The 22,029-nt window shown below is 47.9% G+C and overlaps 1 protein-coding gene across 26 annotated transcripts in view; it reads left to right on the top strand.

Annotated features, from left to right (window-relative positions):
* Positions 1-22,029, top strand: part of MAPT (microtubule associated protein tau) — a 113,225-nt gene that overhangs the window by 41,463 nt on the left and 49,733 nt on the right. For all 26 annotated transcript variants that reach the window (XM_021066819.1, XM_021066820.1, XM_021066821.1 and 23 more), the window contains exon 2: positions 19,278-19,397. In XM_021066819.1, the coding sequence (XP_020922478.1) occupies positions 19,295-19,397 (103 nt within the window). In that variant the 5' untranslated portion in view covers positions 19,278-19,294. The remainder of the gene's footprint in view (positions 1-19,277; positions 19,398-22,029) is intronic.

Here is a 22,029-nt window from a genome sequence, read left to right as displayed (position 1 = left end):
TGGTACTGTTTAAAAAGTGTCTTTGTTGAGATTAGAGTTCATGTACCATAAAAATCCACCCATTTGACATTACAATTCAATGGTTTTTAGTATTCTGGTATGATTTTGAATTCGGTGGTAATTCCTAAGGCACTAGAAAAAATCAGAAGCAGCTCAGACGGGGCAGGGGCACTGACTCAGCTTCTCTTCTACCTCATGACTGACAGGCCTGCAGGGCTCCCCCGGCTTCCGCCTCCAGGTGTAGTGTTTTCTCATTTTCCAAGAAGAATTTCATTTCCTATTACGTTTCTAGGTTCTCTGTGCTTCTTTCTCACCAGCTTTTCTCTCTCATCTGCTCATTCTGTCTTCCTTCCTTGACTACATTTTCTGTTTCTGAACAGAACTGAGGCTGCTTTTTCAGAAATACGAACTTGGGGCCCAGAGCCTAAATATGTGCCCCTGGCTTTGATTTCCTGTTTCTCCCTGATCTGAATTTCTGATGTGTCCATTTTAATTGACCCAGGTATTTGTATGCCTGGATTGGACCTGGTACCAAAGCTGTGTTGAAATTCTTTCTTTCAGGATAGTTTCTTCACTCTATACATTTTTCTCTTTTCCAGCTCTTGCTGAATACTCCACTTCGTCAAGCATAGTTATTTTATCCAAATAAGAGAGCATAACCCAGTGTTCCATACTGGGTAATATTTGCCTTTCCCTATTCTAATTTCAATGAGAAGTTTTATTGATAAATATTAAAACTATTTTGCCAACTTCAATAGATGCAGCAAAACTGTCTGGCTTCCCCTTTATCTAAATAAAGAGGCTTTATTTTTATATTCTGATGTGGCCATGGACCCTGACTGCACACATTGCATTGGGAAGTTACATTTTCTAGGGCTCGTAAGGCTGTAACTTCAGCTCCGGTGGGGGATGCTCCTCACCTCCCTGCTTGTCTCAGTCCCTTTTAGAACAAAGAAAATGTAAATACATGAACAATTGCAGCTCCCTATGTGTTTAGCCATGTCAGTAGATCTCAGAGAATCACATTTATGATAGGCAAGGGTTTGTGACATCAGCATGCCATGTCCAGGTATCCCTGGCTCTCCGCATTAAATGTGCACCTGAAAGGCTGTGTGTCAGTGATTAGCGAACCCCATCTCTTTGCGTCATTACTTTCCTTCCAGTGTGTGAAGCTTCCCCATCCAGGAGCCCCCACTGAATCCATAGGCCTTCTCTCCCTGTCAGGTACCTCCAGTGTGTTCTTCCAGCCTCAGGTAAGATTGCCCCTGCCACGCACTGTTGTCACCTTAGACGGCCTCTGTCTTCGTGATTGATTGCAGATGTGATTGATCACATCACACTGATGCCTAGACTCGGGATTAAGTGTCTTGATCATCTTGACCTGTCAGCTGTGCCAGTGGCTGCAAGCAATCTGTGATTTGTGAATAAAAGGAGCCACACACTGGGGGACACAACCTTGACTTTGTCACAGCGTGTTTTGTTTTGCCAAAAGGATGCTGTATTTATTGCTTTTTGTCAGCTTGTAAACGTAGTACATGTTTAGAAAACAGTAGACTAAAACAAAAATGTAGACACCGACAAGGGAAAGTCTCCCTAATTCCATCTTTCCTCCCAAGAGTACACATCCTTTAGGGTTGGCTTTTTTTTTTTTTTTTCCTATCTGCATGTAAACTTACATATGTTTTCTTGCTTATAAACATTCTGTGTGTGCACATTTCTAAAACTGCTGGCTTCCCTGGTGATGTGTGATGGCGTGCTCTCTCAGCCAGTGTGCTTATTTCTCCCTCATCCTCCTCACAAAAGGGTCAGCTTCACGCAGGGTGCTCCAGGACACGGTTTTGGCCCCGTCTCCAGGCGTCACGGGACCCGGGGATGATCTCACCGGGTACACCATCTGCCCTGCCTGGGAGGGCCAAGGGGGCACCACGTGTCATCGGATGCGAAGTGGGGTGGGGCTCTGGGCCCTGAGAAGCTGTTGAGTCTGAAAAGACAAACAGGATACAGAAAGGTTTGGCTAAAAAAAATGGGTGATAAAGTTGTTGTGATCATGGCCACAGCTGACACTTCTGTCACATTGACTGGGAGGTCAGCAATGGTTCTAAGCACTTGAGCACTTGACATGTGTTAACTCATCTAATCCTTATCTTTTACGGATGGGGCAACAGAGGCTCTGAGAGGTTGAGTGACTTACCCAAGGTCACCCAGCTATTAAGTGGCAGATCTGGAGTGGAACCCAACAGCCTGGCCCAAATGTGTGCTTGATGCCCCCGCACTGCAGTGCCATTAACTCTGGCCCTCATGATGGGTGGGCATCTCCGTTAAAGTGGGAATTCACGGATGGTGTGCTTGACCAGGGTGGCATTTCTTATGTATGTTCAAAGGACACTGTTTATTTCCCATCCTTCCGGCTATGCTGAGCTCAGGTTGCTCATTACTGAGGGACAACTGCTGATTAGAGACATATTCTGCCATCCTCCCAACCTTTGCATCATTCAGGGTGTGTCCTCAGACTCAAAAAATAGAAATGAAAACGTCCTAAAAACTACTGCCTTCCCTTCCTCATTTCCTCTTCCCTCCATTTCTTCCTTGTTCCATCTAATGAAACGTCGTGGCAAAAAGAGCCAATTTTTGGTCATTCCATGTGACCTTTCAAACTCCTGCCTCCCTCACTGATGAAACTTAGGTGCTGACAGTTCACACCTCCCCACATCACCTCCCACATCCCCTCCCCACGTCCCCTCCCCACGTCCCCTCCCCACGTCCCCTCCCACGTCCCTCCCCACGTCCCCTCCCACGTCCCCTCCCCACGTCCCCTCCCACGTCCCTCCCCACGTCCCCTCCCACGTCCCCTCCCCACGTCCCCTCCCCACGTCCCCTCCCACGTCCCCTCCCACGTCCCCTCCCACGTCCCCTCCCACGTCCCCTCCCACGTCCCCTCCCCACGTCCCCTCCCACGTCCCCTCCCCACGTCCCCTCCCACGTCCCCTCCCACGTCCCCTCCCCACGTCCCCTCCCCACGTCCCCTCCCCACGTCCCCTCCCACGTCCCCTCCCCACGTCCCCCCCCACATCCCCTCCCCACATCCCCTCCCACATCCCCTCCCACATCCCACATCACCTCCTATGTTATCTCCCCAGATCACCTTCCCTGTCTTCTCTGTGTTTGGGTTACAAGTACTGGGAACAGTTGGGAGCAGAGACTCCCCAGTTTTCCCCCCATACTCACCTTCACTCTGTCTCTTCTGAGACCTTCCTGGAAAGAATCCCCTCATTTCTCTTCCTCTTCACAGGCTGATACAAAGCTGCCTCTCACCTCTTCATGCTATTACTCCCCCTCCTTCAGGGCAAAAGTACAAAGGCTCTTGTATTGGCCTCCAATTTAATCTCTTCTTCCCCATCCTCAGATATCTTCCCCTTGCTCAGAACCCACATGTCAAGCAACAGTTCCAAACGCCACTCTAGAACATCATGGTTAATCAAAGTGCTGTCTCTCACATGCATTTTTCCAGTAACCCTCACAGCCACCCTGTGACACATGTTACAAATGAAGAATTGTGATTCAGAGAGGGCAAGTGACTAGCCGGCATCAAGCAGCCAGTGAGTGGTCCCTACTAAGCCTTGAACCCAGGGCTTTGGACTCCACACTGGGCATACTTTCTCCCTAAATCCATGGGGATCTCTGAACCGGGAACAAGGGTCCCTTAGGGAGATCTGGAACTAGTGCCTACACTTTGGAAACCAAGAGCTCAAGTTGTCCAGCCATTCATGCATAACAAGGCTGGACTTGGAGCATTCCATGAGAGGAATTAGGGCAGAGCAGCCTCTCAGTGCACCCGTCAGGGTGGATGCAAATATGGCATCTCTGGATCATGAGACCCTGCTTCATAGAAGAGCCCCAGGTGCAAGAAGAAGTGAAGCAAGGGACTCTCCAGGCTCACCTTTGGGCCCAGAGTGGAGGGGGCAGGATGGAGGGTGCCTCCCTAGCCCCTGCTGTGAGGTCAAGGCCATGTTCTCAAAAGCTTTGAGAGGGGGCAGCCTAAGTGCTGTTCATAAATCCTAGGAATGGCTAATGAAGGAGCAGGTGCCCCTAAGAACCCATATTGCTCTTTGGTAAATGACCCGAGATTCTTCTAAGATGCCTCCCAGCACCCGATGTGCTGCTCAGGCAAGAGCCTGGCTTTGGAGGCCCGTTTATCATCAGGGCCTCTTGTTTGTGACATCATTCCACCCAGCGTTCTCTCCCAGTGACTTCCCATCCTTATGGTGAGCTTTCCATCAAATCATCACATGCCAGGAGTTCCTGTCATGGCGCAGTGGTTAACAAATCTGACTAGGAACCATGAGGTTGTGGGTTTGATTCCTGGCCTCACTCAGTGGGTTAAGGATCCAGTGTTGCCATGAGCTGTGGTGTAGGTTGCAGACACAGCTCAGAGCTGGCGTGGCTGTGGCTGTGGCTGTGGTGTAGCCTGGCAGCTACAGCTCCAATTAGACCCCAGCCTGGGACCCTCCATGTGCTATGGATGCAGCCCTAGAAAATACAAAAAAAAAAAAAATCATCACATGCCAGACTCTGTCCCCAGCTCTGACACTATCTCTAGGTCCACATGTAGACCCTCAGCCTCTCTGTGACTCAGTTTCCCCAGCTGCAAAATGGAGCTAAGGTGATCCATTCACTTCACAAGGGGCAGTTGGGAGTTGGGATGGCTCCTCCTGCATCAGGGCTTTGTGATTTGTGGGTGAAGGTCTCTGAAGACCCACCCTGTGTCAAACTGGAGGCCAGGACTGCAGATTCAAAGCCACAGATTCAGCCTGGGCTATGGAGCAACAATGCATAAAATAGGGATAATAAGATAATAACATTCCTTACTTCATATAGGCTGTTAGGACTAAATGAGATAAAATGTGTAAACGGTACCTGGCTACAGAAATTCTTATTAATTAAGAATTAATAAGTAACTTAAAAAAACTTTAAAAGCCCCCCTCCAGCACTTTTTAAGTGTAATCTTAAAAAGTAGGCCATTTGCTGTCTGTTAGAGCTGGAGGGCAGAGATAGCAAAGATAAAAATTATATCCATTGAAGATCAACCAGAAATTAAGATAAAGTTTATTAATATCAGCATACTTATTACGCAAATAAAGTAGGCTATAGAACAACTAGTATAATATCGTTTCATTTAGGGAAAATTATATGTGTGCGTGGGGGGAAGTTTGCAAGGAAGTTCCCTAGAATGTTAACAGTTGTTGTTTTGCTTTCTTCCTTTCACATTTTCGTATTTGACTTTTTAATAATGACTATGATTCACTTTTATAAAAGAATAAATTATCTCTCCCTTTCTAAGGATTAAGAGTGGTTTGCCCAAGGGAAGCAGAAAATTTTTTTTTGCTCTGGTTTTCCTAGCTTTGATATCGAAAGAGATTCTTTTTTTACCCACTTGGTGCTCTGAATTCAGGGGATTCATCTCAGATGGAATTAAAACAGTGACCAGGGGAGTTCCTGTCATGGCTCAGTGGTTAACGAATCTGACTAGCATACATGAGGATACAGGTTTGATCCTTAGCCTTGCTCAGTGGGTTAAGGATCGGGTGTTGTCGTGAGCTATGGTGTAGGTCACAGAGGCGGCTTGGATCCTGCATTGCTGTGGTTGTGGTATAGGTCGGCAGCTGTAGCTCTGATTCCACCCTAGCCTGGGAACCTCCATACGCTGCGAGTGTGGCCCTAAAAAAAAAAAAAAAAAAAAAAAAAAAAAAAAAAAATTGGTGACCGGGGACATTAACAGTCCCTGAATGGGACAGAGGCTCAGCAGCCTGTCTCCACTACCCTTAGGGTGTCACATGACATCACTCTCCTTGTTGAAGGCTAACAGATCAGAAACTTAGGAGGAAGGAGATTGGAGGGAAAACTACTGCAGTTCTGATACAGCCACCCAAGCATGCTCTATCACCCTAACAGATGCTACAGCACAGTTTGGCTATACCAGCAGTTACAAAGGAGGTAGGAAAAAAACAGACAGACAAACAAACCCGAAACCTTGGGTTTAAAACCAGAATTGTCCTCTCCGACACAATCTGTGGATTTTCTTATTAGTAGTGGACATCGGCCAGCTGACATCAGCCATGACACATCGTGTGTGCACAGCAGCACCGCCTCCACCCAGAAAGCGGCCTTCATTCATGCTTTCATACAATTGTTGATTGTTCTCTTTGGATTGAGGCCTGGGATTATTCCAGTTTCTTCTCACCAACCTAAGTCTTCCCTCTCTGTGGGTTCCTTTATCTTCTCTCCATTTCACTTGGCAGTTCTGCTTAAAATCTGGGTATTATTCGTCAGATTTGGTTCTAGAACGTTCTGTGCTATGCTGTGATGGGATATGTACACAAGCTCACACTTCAGAGTCCCTCTGAGGTTCGCCAGGGTCTTCCTCCAGCAAGTTGTCCTGAGAACTTCTCTGTGCTGCTTTGTGCTGGATGCCACCTGTCAGGGGCGAGAGAGAAGAGGGTGCACAAAAGGAGCTGCAGCTCCCAGCCCTCCCAGTCGGGACCAGCTGTTAGTGAAGAGCATGGGAAGCATCTGAGTTGCCACAAGTCAGCCCAGTGTGGAGGCTCTCTTCCTTTAAGTGAGGTTGGCTCCCCCACTTCCTGAGTACAGAGGTGTCCCAGGGACCTTGGGCCCAGAATTTACCTCCACCAAGGAGACTGGTTTGCCTGCCCTTTCACTAATCTTTATGTCTTAAAATAAAACAGTTGGACTGTAAGCATCACAAAATAGAGTGTAAATACGAAGAGAAAGTTTTCAAAAGAAATGAAGGCTCTCGCTCAACTGAGCGGGTCCCGATGTTCCTAAAATGGGTTATTTTAGGAACTTGCTTGATTTAATCGCCATTGCCAGCCGACTTTACAAGGTCATATTCTGGTGCCAGGCTGCTTGGGCTTTGAGCCCTAACTCCATTACATGTCTACTGTGTGCCCTTGGACAAATGACTCAACCTCCTTGTGCCTCAGTTTCCCCATCTGTAGAAGTAGACATAATAATAGAGGCAGGTGTGTGAATTAAATGAATCAATACCTGGAAATGCTCGAAACAGCACCTGTTATGAGGAATCCTGTTTTCCACTTGAATGCTCTGGCAAATTGGGGAGGGGGGTGATGTGTGTGTGTGTGTGTGTGTGTGTGTTTGTGTATATATATATGTATATATAAAAAATGCAGCAGCCAAAAATAACCTTGGAGACAAAGTTCATTTTCAGGTTATTTTTAGATTTATCTCTACTTGATTTCAACTCTCAGAGACCCATGTAGGGTGTTTTGTTTTGTTTTTTAATAACAGCGTTATTGAGATATGTCACATGCCATAAAATTCATCCTTTGAAGTGTACAGTTTAGTGACTCAGTATATTCACAAAGTTGTGCAATATCACTGCTCTCTAATTCTAGTTTGGGTTTTTAACCCGAGGGGGTCTAAGGGCGATCATCCTTTTTTTGCCCAGACAGAGCCGCACGGCCTGGCGGCGGTGACTCCGCTGAGTCATAGCGGCGCCCCAGAGCCTGCAGTGCCGCCTCCGGGAGAAGCTGGCCCGCCAGCTAGGCTGCGGCGAGCGGGTATCCCGCCCCGGTATGTGCTGCCCCCTAGCGAGAGCTGCACCGTCCAGGGGGTGGGCTGATTCAGACATGTGAAAGCTCATCCCGGGCAGTGCCTCCAGCTTGGAGGGTAACGAAGCCAGGGTGCGCGACCAGCCCCTGACGTGGGCTTTCCTTTACCTCCTCAAACCTGAACTCCATCCAGCCAGGATAGCGTCATTTCCCTGGGTCCTGGAGGGAAGAATGGGCTATGTTTTTCAACTCTCTACTGGGAAGGCACCAATATAATACACTCTCCTAAAGATGGGTTTTAACATCAGAAGGTCAGAGTTCATATTCTGCTCTGCTTCTTACTAGCTGTGTGACCCTCAGCAGGTTTCTGAAACTTTCTGAGCCTGTTTCCGCACCCAGAATGTGGGGATAATAATTCCTCTCATGAGGCTATTGTATTAGGGAGATATTCTCTCTTTCACTTCCTTCCCCTCCCACCCCACCCCGCCCCATGCCCCTGTGACTGGTTTACCCTCAGGATTCGAATAAACAGATGTTGTTAATATTCCAAAACTGCCAAAAAGGGTATCCACTGTTGCCTTGGATTACTCAGGGAGAATCAAACGGCATTGCCGTAGGTAAGAAAATTAGGAATAGAAAGGATGCAGTGGACTTATAAAGGCTGTTTGGTCTTCATCTCCTTCAGGTAGAGACCGCCCCAGGTCAGCTGAAATCCACAGATGCTCCAGAAAACTGGGCAGGAGCAAAGGGCTGGGGGCTGGGGGGAGCGGACAGAGACATGAGAACAGCCAGGAACCTGCATCCCAGAGGGGAGTCAGTGTCCCAGGCTGCCTTGGTGGCTCTTAAGGCTCTTTACCTGTCTGGGATTTGCATCCTGCCCACCTCATAGGTTCGTAGTGAGCCTAGATAGATGTTCTGTCTTGGGAAAGTGTTCAGGAGACTGGCAGATGTACTTGGAATAGTGAGCAGGGTCCCCTGGTGATGCTCCAGAAGTCACCTCTGAGCTGAGTGAGGTGCCTCAGAGGGCAGCCTGGGATAATCAGAAACAAAGCTGCCTCTTCAGCTAAGCTGCAAGAAACACGTGAACTCCACCAGGCAGAAAATCTCTCTACCTTGCAGGCTGGGAAGGCCCTATTCTTCAGCAGCAAAAGGGACCTGAGGCCTCACCTGCTCATCCCTGTGCCCCCGAGGGTCTGGAGGGGCCAGAGCGGGCAACCTTAGCAAAATGAGGAAGAAGGTGAAAATTGTTTGAGGGTCCCTGCCATTCTTCCTCTTCCACCATCCCACCCCTTCCTGCCCTCACCTTTCCTTTCCCTCCACCTGGATTTCACAATTATCAGACAAAAGTTGCAGTAAAAAATTCCATGTTATCTTGTTTCCAGACTTTTAGTTTATTAAAAGACTCTGGATATCCATCAGTGGATACATGGATAAACAAAATGCAGTGCATCCATACAATGAATTATTATTTAAGGAACAAAGTACTGACACATGTTACAATGTGGATGAATCTTGGAAACATTATGCTGAGTGAAAAGAAACCAGTCACAAAAGCCCATGGACTAAATGATTCCATTTACTCGCAGTCTCCAAAATCAGTAAATCCATAGACACAGAAAGTAGATTCGCTGCTGGTAGGGTGCAGGGGGAAGAGGATGGGGAGAAACTGCTTAATGGACGCAGGATTTCTTTTAAGGGTGATGACAACGTTTTGGAACTAGATAGAGGTGAAGGTTACACAACATCGTCCATGTATTAAATGCCATGGGATTGTTCACTTTAAAATGGTTGATTGTGGAGTTTCCATTGTGGCTCAGCAGAAACGAATCTGACTAGTATCCATGAGGATGCAGGCTGAATCCACGGCCTTGCTCAGTGGGTTAAGGATCTGGTGTTGCTGTGAGCTGTGGTGTAGGTCGCAGACGCGGCTCAGATCCTATGTTGCTGGCTGTAGCTGTGGCTTGGGCGGGCAGCTGTAGCTCTGATTTGACCCCTAGCCTGGGCACCTCCATATGCTGTGGGTGCAGCCCTAAAAAGATAAATAAAATAAAATAAAATAAAGTGGTTGCTTGTACGTAGTGTGACTTTCACCTCACCCCCCAAAAATGAAATAAAAAAGACTGGGTAGCAGCAGCCACAGTTTGATTCAGGGGGCTCTTCCATCCCTGTGCCTTAACCCTCTTCTCCTGTCTTCTCCTTTATCTTCTCATCACCTGCACTGTCTTCTCTGTTCCTCCATCTCTCCTCAGTGCTGCAGACACTGTTCCTGCCCCACCTGCACCCAGCGCTGGGCCCGGGGGGGGGGGGGGGGGGCGTGATCCTGTCGTACTAGACACTGCCATCAACTCAACAAGCCCCTTTCTCTCACGGGCCTCAATTTATCAGCTACAAAGTGACAGGGACAGCCTCCAGGGTCCTCTGGTTCTTGGAGTCTCTTGCCAGGAATGAGTGCTTTTCCAAGGGAACCTAAAAAGTGACCCGTTTTCATTTCCAGGTTGAACTCAACTTTTGTGCTGCTCCTAAAATTTCTTCCTTCCCTCCCACCCCACTGCCTCTAGATCACTGCCTGGAAAAACAGGGAGTAGGAAATGGAAGAGATTGAGAAAGAGATGGGTTGATTTAGAAGAATGAGAAAGCAAAGCACAGCCCTCAAGGAACAGCTCTTGGCGTGTTTATTTTCCTGTCTGTGTATTTCTCTTAGATTATAGGGATTCGTGGGGTGATGACCATGTCTAGTCTGGGCCGTGTACCCACCTCAGGGCCATGCTTGTTTTTATATTTTTCAGTCTGCTCTCTTTGCATGAAAGCCTCAGGGCGGGGACGTGCGTCTCTGCCATTTGTCTGTTGGTTACATGTTCTATGTCCAGTTCGTCCAGAGAGACCATCCTGCCCTTGACTCTCACGGCGGAGGACCGCAGGAGTGAGAGATGCGTGGGGAAAGAAAGGAGGCAGGGCTGAGGGTGCCAACCTTTGGCTGGATGCAAGGGCCCCCTCCCTCTCAGCCAAGTCTGGGCTAGAGACGCCTGCTGTCCTGTGACCAACCCTCTGAGGGCTCCCCAGGCGGAGGACACAGGCCTAAGTGATCCGCTTAGTATGAGAAGAGCAGGAAAGGAGCTCAGGTCATGGAGTGACATCTTGTGGATAAAGGAGGTTGACAAAAGTGACTTGGTCACAGCTGTGGTGTGTGAGTCCCGGACAGTGCCCTTTCTGATTCCAGGTTCAAGGTTCAATCCCTGGCCTCGATCAGTGGGTTACGGATCCAGTGGTGCCGTGAGCTGTGGTATAGGTCATAGACTCGGCTCACATCTGGCGTTGCTGTGTCTGTGGCGTAGGCTGGTGGCCACAGCTCTGATTCAACTCCTAGCCTGGGAACCTCCATGTGCCACAGGTGCTGCCCTAAAAAGACAAAAAAAAAAAAGGAAAAGAAGGAGAGTAACTTCATTTTGTTCTCTGAGGACATTGTCCCCTGGGTTCTGCTTTCTGCTTGTGTTGAGTAGCCTCTCAGAGATGTTCCAGAACTCAGACTTGTCTTTCATAACATGGCCTCTCAATCCCAAAACATTAGCAAGTGGGCCCAGCCCAGACGGGTTGGAGAGACAGTCCTCGTGGCCTCGTTGAATCAGGAGGCCCAGGAACCTAAGGCCAAGTGCCGTCCCAGGGTTGGTGGGAGGGGCAGGGGTGGGGAGCCTCCCTGTTTAGAGTGTTCTTCCCACGCATTCTGCTTTTTTCCCCAAAGGCAAATATTGGCCCTTGAGAGGCACATGGTTTATTTATTTTGCATAGTGAGTAGTAGCCTGTGTTTTAAAGGATGATTTAATTTCTCCAGAGGCCTATGTAATATGTTCAGCTTCCTATTAGTGCTTCTAATTTTCTCCAGTCCTGCAGCAGGGGTGCTAGTGGTAGAGGAGGGGGGTCATTAGAGCCAGGGCCATGAGATGCTCTGTGGGGCTAAGCAAGGCAGCCTGGAAGCTGAAGGGCTTATACCATGGATGCTGTCTGTCCCCAAGGCCCAGAATGACCCTTAGTTCTCCTGCTCCTGACTTGAAACCTATGGAAACCTCTGGAAGCAGCTGAAGAAAACCCTAGATCAAATGCAAAAATCCACTCTGAGGCGTTCCCATCGTGGCTCAGCAGTAATGAACACAACTAGTATCCATGAGGACGTGGGTTCAGTCCCTGGCCTTGGTCAGTGGGTTAAGGATTCGGCATTGCTGTGAATTGTGGTGTAGGTCGCAGATTCGGCTCAGATCCCGTGTTGCTGTGGCTGTGGCGTAGGCCAGCAAACTGCTGCTCAGATTCAACCCCTAGCCTGGGAACCTCCATATGCAGCAGATGCGGCCCTAAAAAGAAAAAAAAAAAAAATCCACTCTGAGAATATAGGAGGAAACAATATGTACAATGATTCTTGCTAAGACTTAATTTAGATATAAAAATATCTAAAAAAATTTTAAAAACTATCAAAAGAGGAGAAGAAATAGTGGAAAAGCTGAAAGCAGAAACCTATAAACTACAGCCCACCACTTAAATCTGGTGTTAGCTAAGGATGGTTTTTAACACTTTCAAATAATGGAAAAGAACAAAAACAAAAGAAAAATATTTCTCAACACATGAAAACTATATGAAATTCAAATGTCAGTGTCTGTAAATCGAGTTTAATTGGGACATAGCTGTGCTCTATCAACAATGCTTGCTTTCCGTCTGCAGCATCAGAGGTGAGTAATTCTAATAGAAGACATGGCACACAAAGCCTAAAATATTTATTATCTGGCCTTTTATAGAAAAAAAAAAAAAAACTTGCTGTCCATTGACCTGAAACTCAGGTAGAAAACTGTTCCATTATAGGTCCATTTTTTAAATAGATACATAAAATAATTTAAAATTTCAGAAGTTCGCATTGTGGCTCAGTGAGTTAAGGACCCAGCGTTGTTTCTGTGAGAATGTAGGTTCGCTCCCTGGCCTTGCTCAGTGGGTAAAGGATCTGGAGTTAAAGATGCAGCTTGGATCCATGGTTGCTGCACCTGCAGCATAGGCCTGCAGCTGCAGTTCCAATTTGACCCCTAGCCCAGGAGTTCCCATATACCACCACTGGTGTGGCTATAAAAAGAAAAAAGTGGGTTTTTTTTTTTTAAGTTTTTTTTTGTGTGTGTGTCTTTTTGTATTTTTAGGGCCACATCCACAGCATATGGAAGTTCCCAGGCTAGGGGTCGAACTGGAGCTGTAACCGCCCGCCTATGCCACAGCCACAGCAACGCCAAATCTGAGCCGAGTCTGTGACCTACACCAAAGCTCACGGCAATGCCGGATCCTTAACCCACTGAGTGAGGCCAGGGATCAAACCCACAACCTCATGGTTCCTAGTTGGATTCATTTTCACTGCACCACGAGGGGAACTGCCCTAAAGTTTGGTTTTTGTTTTGTTTTGGTTTGGTTTTTTTGCCCTAAAGTTTTTTAACTTAAAATTATGATGGAAATCAAGACAGGTAGCAGAATATATTTTCTAAAGTTTATTCCGTCAGATCATTCACCAGTGAGTAAAATGCAGTGGGGTGGATTCTTCTTTAAAGCAGAGATATTTTAAAGACAGAACCCACCCTGTTGACCAGCTGCCTTCACCCTGATGCTGTTCCCTTGGCTACGTAACCCCCCCCCTTTACCAGTCATCCAAGCCCCCACCTCTAGTTTCATTCTGGATTCTGATCTCTCTCCCTGACCCCAAGCCAATTTTGAAGCCCAGTCTAATATTGTCTAAAGTATACTTCTTGGGTCTGTCCCTTCCTTTCCATGACCTCTGCCTTGACTCTAATTCTGGACTTTTAGCCGTATGCCTAGACCAGGGCAGTCACCTCCCTGCCAACAGTCCTTTCTTTCTTTTCTTTTCTTTTTTTTTTTTTTTTTTTTTTGCTTTTTAGGGCTGCACACTTGGCATATGGAAGTTCCCAGGCTAGGGGTCAAAATCAGAGCTACAGCTGCCAGCCTACACCACAGCCACAGCAACGCGGGATCCGAGCCGAATCTGCAATCTACACCACAGCTCACGGCAATGCTGGATCCTTGACCCACCGAGCAAGGCCAGGAATTGAACCCGAATCTTCATGGATACCAGTTTGATTGTTTCTGCTGCGCCACGATGGGAGCTCCCCAACAGTCCTTTCTTACCCATCCAATTGGCCAAAGGGACCTTAGAGTGCCTCTTTGATGCTGCCCTGCTCATGTCTGTGAACAAACTCTAAACTGGCCACCTTGCCCACCTCCAGACTCATCCAAGTGAGACGCAGCCACCAGCTCACATGGTTCACCCCATTCATCCCTCACCTGGTGGTCACACAGATGGGCGGGGAAGGGACCATGGCAGCCACAGCACGAGCAGCCCCTCTGAGCTGCACATAAGCCGGGTGGGAACCACCTCTGCGAATACAGTATAAGTCCAAAGGGAAAGTGGTTCACTCTGCACAAACACCACTTGACTTTCATGGATGGCCCATTTGCCTGTTAAGTACTGTCGAGGCACAGCTGAGATCACGAAGGTCTGCTTGGAGTTAGTGCTTATCGTCAGGTCCCTGCAGAGCCAGGTCTGCCACCTGGTGCATTTTATCATCCTCACTTTGTGCAAAGGAATGCACTGACAAATGGGGACACACATGCTTGGACAGTGGGGAAGCTCGGCAGGGGGGCTGGGACAGCAACACTAAGTTACCAGGGAAGAGAACTTGAATCAGCCAGCCTGTCTTTTCAGGCGTAGCTAGAGGAAGGGCTTTGGGATTTGCATAACTTACTGATGAGCAGAGTGTGGTAAGCTACTGCTCTCCTCCCACCTCCCAGGCTGCTTCTGAAGTGCTGCTTTCTCCAAAAGCCACAGTTTTAAAATCTGAGCAACCACTGGATTGGGAACAATCTGACCTCAAGAGTAGAGATAAGAGTAGAAGGTGCCCCCTTGGAGTTCCCTTCATGGCACAGTGGTTAGCGAATCTGACTAGGAACCATGAGGTTGCGGGTTCAATCTCTGCCCTTGCTCAAGGGGTTAAGGATCCGGCGTTGCGGTGAGCAGTGGTGTAGGTTGAAGACTCGGCTCGGATCCTGCATTGCTGTGGCTGTGGCTGTGGCCGGCGGCTACAGCTCTGATTGGACCCCTGGCCTAGGGAATCTCCATATGCCGCGGGAAGCGGCCCTAGAAAAAGGCAAAAAAAAAGACAAAAAAAAAAAAAAAAAAAAGAGTAGAAAGTGCCCCCCACTCCACATTCCTTTCATGCAAAACCCACGTTCTTTTGAATTCTGCCAGCTTCTTCTCACGAGTTCATTGAGTGAGAGATTTTCTGCTAAGGGATCACATCTGCCTGATAAATGTGAGAGCACCAGCCATAATCATCTGTGCTGTGGACACCCAGAGCTCTTATTCATAAACCATCAGTGTGATGAGGGCAAGGGTCCCACACACAGCGGCAACACGAAGGATGAGGAGACATCGAGAGCAGCCTCAGCAGGATTAGAAGAGATAGGGAAAAAGAGAGAGACAAAAAAACAAACAAACAAAAAAAACAAAAACAGAGCATCCTCAGCAAGATGCAGGACTACATCCTCCCCACCCCACCCCCAAAAGATTTAGGTACAAGAATAAAAGGGAAGCACACCTTGCTCTTGGATGGTGACACTAAATATTGTGATGAGAGCAATTTTTATCATTTTGTCTGATTACACAATTTTAGCCCAAAATCCCAATGGAATTTTGAGAATTTGGGGGAAAATGTGCTGAACAGCATCTGGAAGAGAGAACATGCGAGAAGGTCAAACAGTTTTGAGAAAAGAAAATGAGCGTGTCTAAGCCCAGCTAGAAATTTAGACCAGAGAGCCAAAGCATAAGTTGGTGGGGTCTGTAGCACCAAAATTGACAGGTGAATAGAGCAGAATAAGTGGTTCATTCACCTGGGAAAAGAGGGCATTCTGTCCTATAAATAGGGCTGGGCCCATTGGTTTAGTTATTGTATTTGGGAGAAAATTTTTTAGATTCTCTCCACATATTATACACTTAAATAAATTCTAGATGAGTTAATAAATTTAACACAAAGAATTAGATCACTAAAAAACATAGTAGACAATATTGATGATCTTTATGTACCATAGAGCAGTGGAATAAATCACAAAGGAAAAGAGCTTTGACTGCCTAATTTTATAAAAATTAAAACCTGTTGGTAGAAGCCATCAGAAACCAAAATAAAAGGCCACCAGGAGTTTCCACGGGGAGGAACACGACATAGTGTCCATGAGGATGTGGGTTCTATCCCTGGTCTCACTCAGTGGGTTAAGGATCCAGCATTGCTGCAAGCTGTGGTGTGGGTCAGAGATGTGGCTCAGATCTAGCATGACTGTGGCTGTGGCTGTGGGGCAGCTGCAGCTCTGATTGGACCCCTAGCCTGGGAACTTCCATATGCCACAAGTATGGCCCTAAAAAGAGAAAAAAAAATTAAATAAAAAAGAAATTAAAAAAAGAAGAAGCCAGTGGAATTCTCTTATGGCTTATCAAGTAGATGATCCAGCAGTCATTGCAGTGGCTGGGGTTGCTGCTGTGGTGTGGATTCATTGCCTGGCCCAGGAACTTCTGCATGCTGCAGGGGTGGTCTAAAAAGAAAAAAAAGAAGAAGCCAATGCATCAGATTTTTACTTTTACACTTTCATTCACCATGTTCCAGGTGGGAAAACTTGGTTATTGAAAGGAATTGATCAAATCTACAGAAAAAAACCATGGGGTTCATTAAACTTCTTAGTGTTTACTAAAACTTAGCTGCAGGATGAATGGGGTATGTGTTGGCTGGCCGGACTCACCTGGGCCAGGTGTAGTGTCTCCAGCCAGTTTGGGAGACCTTGTGCTTCTGGGCTGATTCCACTGCTCCTGGGTGGGGCTCCTAGTGAGTCAGCTGATGAGGTGACTCATGGACCAGTCCCAGGGATGTCCTGAGAGAGGCTTCATCAGAGGCAACGAGGAGGTGTTCCTTCCTAGAGTTAGGTGGCAAGCAGTAGTTGAGTCTTTGTTATTTATTTACTTATTGTTTTGTTTTTTTAGGGCCACTCCCGTGGCATGTGGAGATTCCTAGGGTAGGGGTCAAATTGGAGCTGTAGCCACTGGCCTACACCACAGCCACAGCAACGTCAGATCTGAGCTGTGTCTGCAATCTACACCACAACTCACGGCAACACCGGATCTTTATCCCACTGATCGAGGCCAGGGATTGAGCCTGCATCCTCATGGATGCTAGTCAGATTCATTTCCACTGAGCCACAACAGGAACTCCGAAACTGGTTCCCTTTAGGAGAGAGGTTCTTATGTTTTGGGGTTCTCTAAGGAAACAGACCATCAACATACTTAAGGGTAGAGAATATCACCACCAGATCATAAACCTTGAAGGATGCATGACGACTTTGATCTTCCCAGGATAGAGTCCTGCTCGTTTGGGGAGAGTCGTCAAAGGTTTGGAGGTGTTCAACCTCAGATGCCTCTCTCAAGAGCTCTCTGAGCGGCAAGGGCCTCAGAATGAAAAGGTGTCCCTTCTCCATAGAGAATAGCTGCCTAAGAGGGGCCAGGCCACCTACCCTCTGCCTCACCCAGCAGAGGGCTCACTGACCTCCTTCTGAGAACCCTCCTAAGCCATCCCAGCTTCTTATTCCTATACTGCGAGTGGAGGAGAGAGCTCAGACACCTGTCAGAGGTGAGACTATGGATTTTAGAACGTTTTGCAACTCATAATGCATTTAGACAATGCATGACATATGCTTGTCCATGGCAGACATTATTAATTGATCACAGAAACCAGAGAGCTGGATGCAGCAGAGGCAGGGAGGAGAAAGGCCCCTGGCTTCTCCAGTTTGTGCTATCAGCTCTCCCTCGACAAATGGCCCGTGGCCACTGAAAAAGAGCTCCTGAAACGAAAAAAAGAAACATAGGAGGATAACTATTAACACACTGTGAAGGAAAATTAGACCTTAAAAGTAAAGAATGAAAATTAAATTAGAATAAAGTTAAGAACATAAAGGCAATAGGGGGAAATGGAAACCTAAATTTTAAAAATAAAAAAGACTAAATGTAGGTTAAGATTAAGAAAAATGATAAAAATTACAATTCTTAAAAGGAAAGATTGGAGTTCCCGTTGTGGCTCAGCAGTAACAAACCCAACTAGTATCCATGAGGACTCGGGTTCGACCCCTGGCCCCGCTCAGTGGATTAAGGTTCTGGCGTTGCTGTGAGCTGTGGTGTAGTCGCAGATAAGACTTGGATTCCACGTTGCTGGGGCTGTGGTGTCGGCCGGAGCTGTAGCTCTGATTCGACCTGTAGCCTGGGAAACTCCATATGCCATGGGTGTGGCCCCAAGAAGACAAAAATAAATAATTAATTAAATATTCTCAGTAGGAGTTCCCGTTGTGGTGCAGTGGTTAACGAAGCAGACTAGGAACCATGAGGTTGCGGGTTCGATCCCTGCCCTTGCTCAGTGGGTTAAGGATCTGGCGTTGCCGTGAGCTGTGGTGTAGGTCGCAGACGCGGCTTGGATCCTGCGTTGCTGTGACTCTGGTGTAGGCTGGCAGCTACAGCTCCAATTAGACCCCTAGCCTGGGAATCTCCATATGCTGCGGGAGCAGCCCAAGAAATGGCAAAAACACACACACACACACACAAATATATATATATATATATATATTCTCAGTAAAGATGAGGGCAAAGTATGTTTAAATGAGTGTTTCTGGTGGATGCTGTTGAGCTAAAACCACTTCTGGGCTGGGGTTTTTGGGGAGGGGGCACACGTTGTTCTTCAGCCCCAAACGGACACTTCCCCACGGCGCCCTGTTAGGGACTTAGCCAGACTCTCAGAACACACACCCGAGGGTCCTGGTGGGAGCCAAAGAGGTGAATGGAAGCCCTACCCTGGCCACTAGGGGGCCACAGGTCTCTGAGCTGGGGAGTCAGGACACGCGGGTCAGGGGTTGGTTCTGCAGCACAGCTACCTGTGACTGAGCAGTCACGTGCCTGCTCTGTGCCTCCTGGTCCTCACCCACAGTGCCCAGCCAATGCCTTCCCTCTCTGTAAAAAACCATCAAACTACCAGTGAGCAGCATCCACTTTCTAATGAAGTAACAAGTCAGGCCCACTGAACCTGCCCACCTGGTGGGTTTTTTGTTTTTTGTTTTTTGGTTTTTTTTTTGTCTTTTTGCTATTTCTTTGGGCCGCTCCCGCGGCATATGGAGATTCCCAGGCTAGGGGTCTAATCGGAACTGTGGCCACCGGCCTACACCAGAGCCATAGCAACGCAGGATCTGAGCCGCGTCTGCAACCTATACCACAGCTCACGGCAATGCCGGATCGTTAACCCACTGAGCAAGGGCAGGGACCGAACCCGCAACCTCATGGTTCCTAGTCGGATTCGTTAACCACTGCGCCACGACGGGAACTCCCACCTGGTGGTTTTGATTATGACCTTGGATGTGATGTTGATGAACTAAAGGTACACATACGTGTGAATAACATTTCAGCAGAAACATACCCCATGGGTGAGGTTGGGCATCTGGTTGTTGGGGAGGGGGTAGGGCAGACGGAAGTCAGCCTGCCATGAACTGCGGGGTGGCACCACTCTCTCCCTGACCCCACACGCCCACCCCTGAACACGTGGCCTCAGCTCAGCCTCCCAGCCCTCACCTGCCATCTTCATCTCTTAGGTGGGCCTTGAACCAGGATGGCTGAGCCCCGCCAGGAGTTCACCGTGATGGAGGATCATGCTCAGGGGGACTACACCCTGCTGCAAGACCACGAGGGCGATGTGGATCACAGCCTGAAAGGTTAGTGCCCAGCCCTGCCTAACGGCCCCGGGCGCCTTGGGGATCTCAGCCAACCCGATGGCTTTGGAAAGGGCTGGCAGGAAGGGTTCACGTCCTGATTTTTAAAGGAGTTTTAAATACTTTACTGTGTTAGATTGTCAATAGAGTTGAAACCTCATTAATCTGAATGAGCCAACAGAACTCAAAATGTGAGGCTATTTGAAAACCCATCTTTCCAAAGGAGACTTTGCCGAATGCATGGATGTAGTGTGACAGAGATCGCAGGGGGATGGTTGGTCTAGTTAATACAAGGTGCTCTCTTGAGTCTTTAGCCACACCTGTTCACCTGTAAATCAGCAGGCTTGCTTAGCATGCAAAATACATGACCTTTATACATTATTTTTATCTCTTCCTTAAGAAGCCAGTCTGGCCCCTATTTGGCAAGAATTGGTTAGCTCTGGGATTCCTACTGTACCTACATTATTAATAAACCAAATCAACTTCTACATGTCTTGTAATACAGCCTTTTTTTAATTTAAATTTTTTTTTTTTTTTTTTTTTTGGTCTTTTTAGGCCCACACCAGCAGCATATGGAGGTTCCCAGGCTAGGGGTCCAAGCTGAGCTGTAGCTGCTGGCCTACACCACAGCCACAGCAACCCAGGATCCAAACCATGTCTGCGACCTACACCACAGCTCACGGCAACACTGGATCCTTAACCCACTGGGCCTGCATCCTCATGGATGCTCGTTGGGTTTGTTAACTGCTGAGCCATGTTGGGGACTCTCATTCTTTTGGCTGAATTGACTTGGCCTCCTGCTGTCCCCTTCATTTCACTATCTGACCACTACATCCAGAGAGCCCTGTCGAGCACAAAGAGCCCTCTTTCCTGCTCTGAATGCCAGTGCCAAGTCGCTCCCCAAAGCACCAAGCTGGCCATTGGGGCACTGGGTTGTGCTTTGAGGAGCACTTCTCCTCAAGCATCAGTGGTGGCCAGTGTCTGGGGAGACCAAGGGTGGCCTCAGTGTAAGAAAGACTAGGTCCCTGTTCTCCAGACCCATTTCTAAGGAGACAGAAGTGCAGTCTACTTTTCTCTTTAATTGCTAAAAATAATAAAATACTTTGCAGCCTGGGGTGTGGGGTGGTGGATGGAAGTGGTGGAGCTCCAAGGTGGGAGGGACCTCTTCTGAGCACATCTATCCCAGAAGGTTGCCTAGAGGAGGCGGGGTCGCCAGGAGGAGCCCTGGGTCAGGGATGCATGTGACGGATGCACCATCCCCACCTTGGAGAGGTTTTGGGCCTCCTGGGGTTGGGGGGCGCGGAGGTATGCTTGTTTCAAAGCCTGACTTCTCTGAACCTGTTTAAGCAGAGAACACATTGGAGTCAGAGCTTGAGAATCAGACAAGGGGCTCCAAGAAAGAGTGGGCTGTCCCAAGAGCTCAGAGAATGCCCTCTGGCCATCTTGGGAACACCTCCGCCACCTCCAGCTGGAAGCTCTGGGTGAGGGGCATGGGAGGAAATGCCTGCTCCAGCCAAGCATTCTCAGTTGGCCCAAACCTCCCCTCCTGGTACTAAATGGTGGCAAGAAATGTGCAGTCTGACCTCTCCCAGGCCACAGCCTGGCTCCAACCAGAGCTGCTGATTTTCAGCTCCTCGGTGGTACGGCAGGGCAAGCTGGCAGCTGGGCCCTAAGAGCTCCCTCCTCTGAGGACCTGAACCCACCATCCCCTCCCAAGTCCGTTCTGCCTCATTGTCAGTATCACTGTTTTCACTTTCAAGTGTCCCAATTTGGATAATAAAATAAATGGCTACCCGGAGTTCCACTGTGGCTCCGTGTTAAGAACCAGACCAGTATCCATGAGGATGCGTGTTCAATCCCTGGCCTCAATCAGTTGGTTAAAGGATCGGCGTTGCTGCAAGCTTCAGTGTAGGTCGCAGACGCAGCTCAGATCCACAGCATCTGTGGCTGTGGCGTACCAGCAGCTGCAGCTCCAATTCGACCCCTAGCCTGGGCACTTCCATATGCCACAGGTGCGTCCCTAAAAGCTAAATAAATACATAAATACATAAATAAATAACTACCGTACTTAGAACTTCCTTAAAATGACAAGTCAGGCGTTTTTGTAGAGCTGTGGGCAAAGGGCTTTGGCCACAGATGTCTCAGGTACCACTCACAGTAACCAGTGAGGGTAGATGTTATTTTCTCCAGTTTACAGATGACAAACAAGAGTTTCACCTCTGAGATCATGGGGCAAGTATAGCCTTCAGCTCCATGTCAGCTGTTTTTGCCTCTGGTCCCTCTTTCAGCCAAGTCCCCTTGGAGCTTTAGTTATTAAACTCTCGTGGGTGGAATCCAACTAAAAATCCCAGTACACTGAATTCTGCTCCAGATGAATTGTGCCAGTGGGAACTGATGCTCTGTTTAGGGTTGTCTGGTTGAAAAATTAAGTTAAAATATATATTATGCTGTAACAGACATACCATAATAATGTAGGATATTAATAATAGGGAAAACTGGGTGTGGAGTATCCTCTCTGTTCTATCTTTGCAATTTTTCTGTAAAGCTAAAACTGTTTTCAAATAGCTCACTTTTTTTTTTTTTTTAAGTCCAGAGAAGGAGTTCCTGTTGTAGCTCAGTGGGTTAAGAATCCAGC

This window comes from Sus scrofa, chromosome 12 (assembly GCF_000003025.6).
Source record: "Sus scrofa isolate TJ Tabasco breed Duroc chromosome 12, Sscrofa11.1, whole genome shotgun sequence".
Classification (NCBI taxonomy): domain Eukaryota; kingdom Metazoa; phylum Chordata; class Mammalia; order Artiodactyla; family Suidae; genus Sus; species Sus scrofa.
This window is presented reverse-complemented; position numbering and strand designations above follow the sequence as displayed.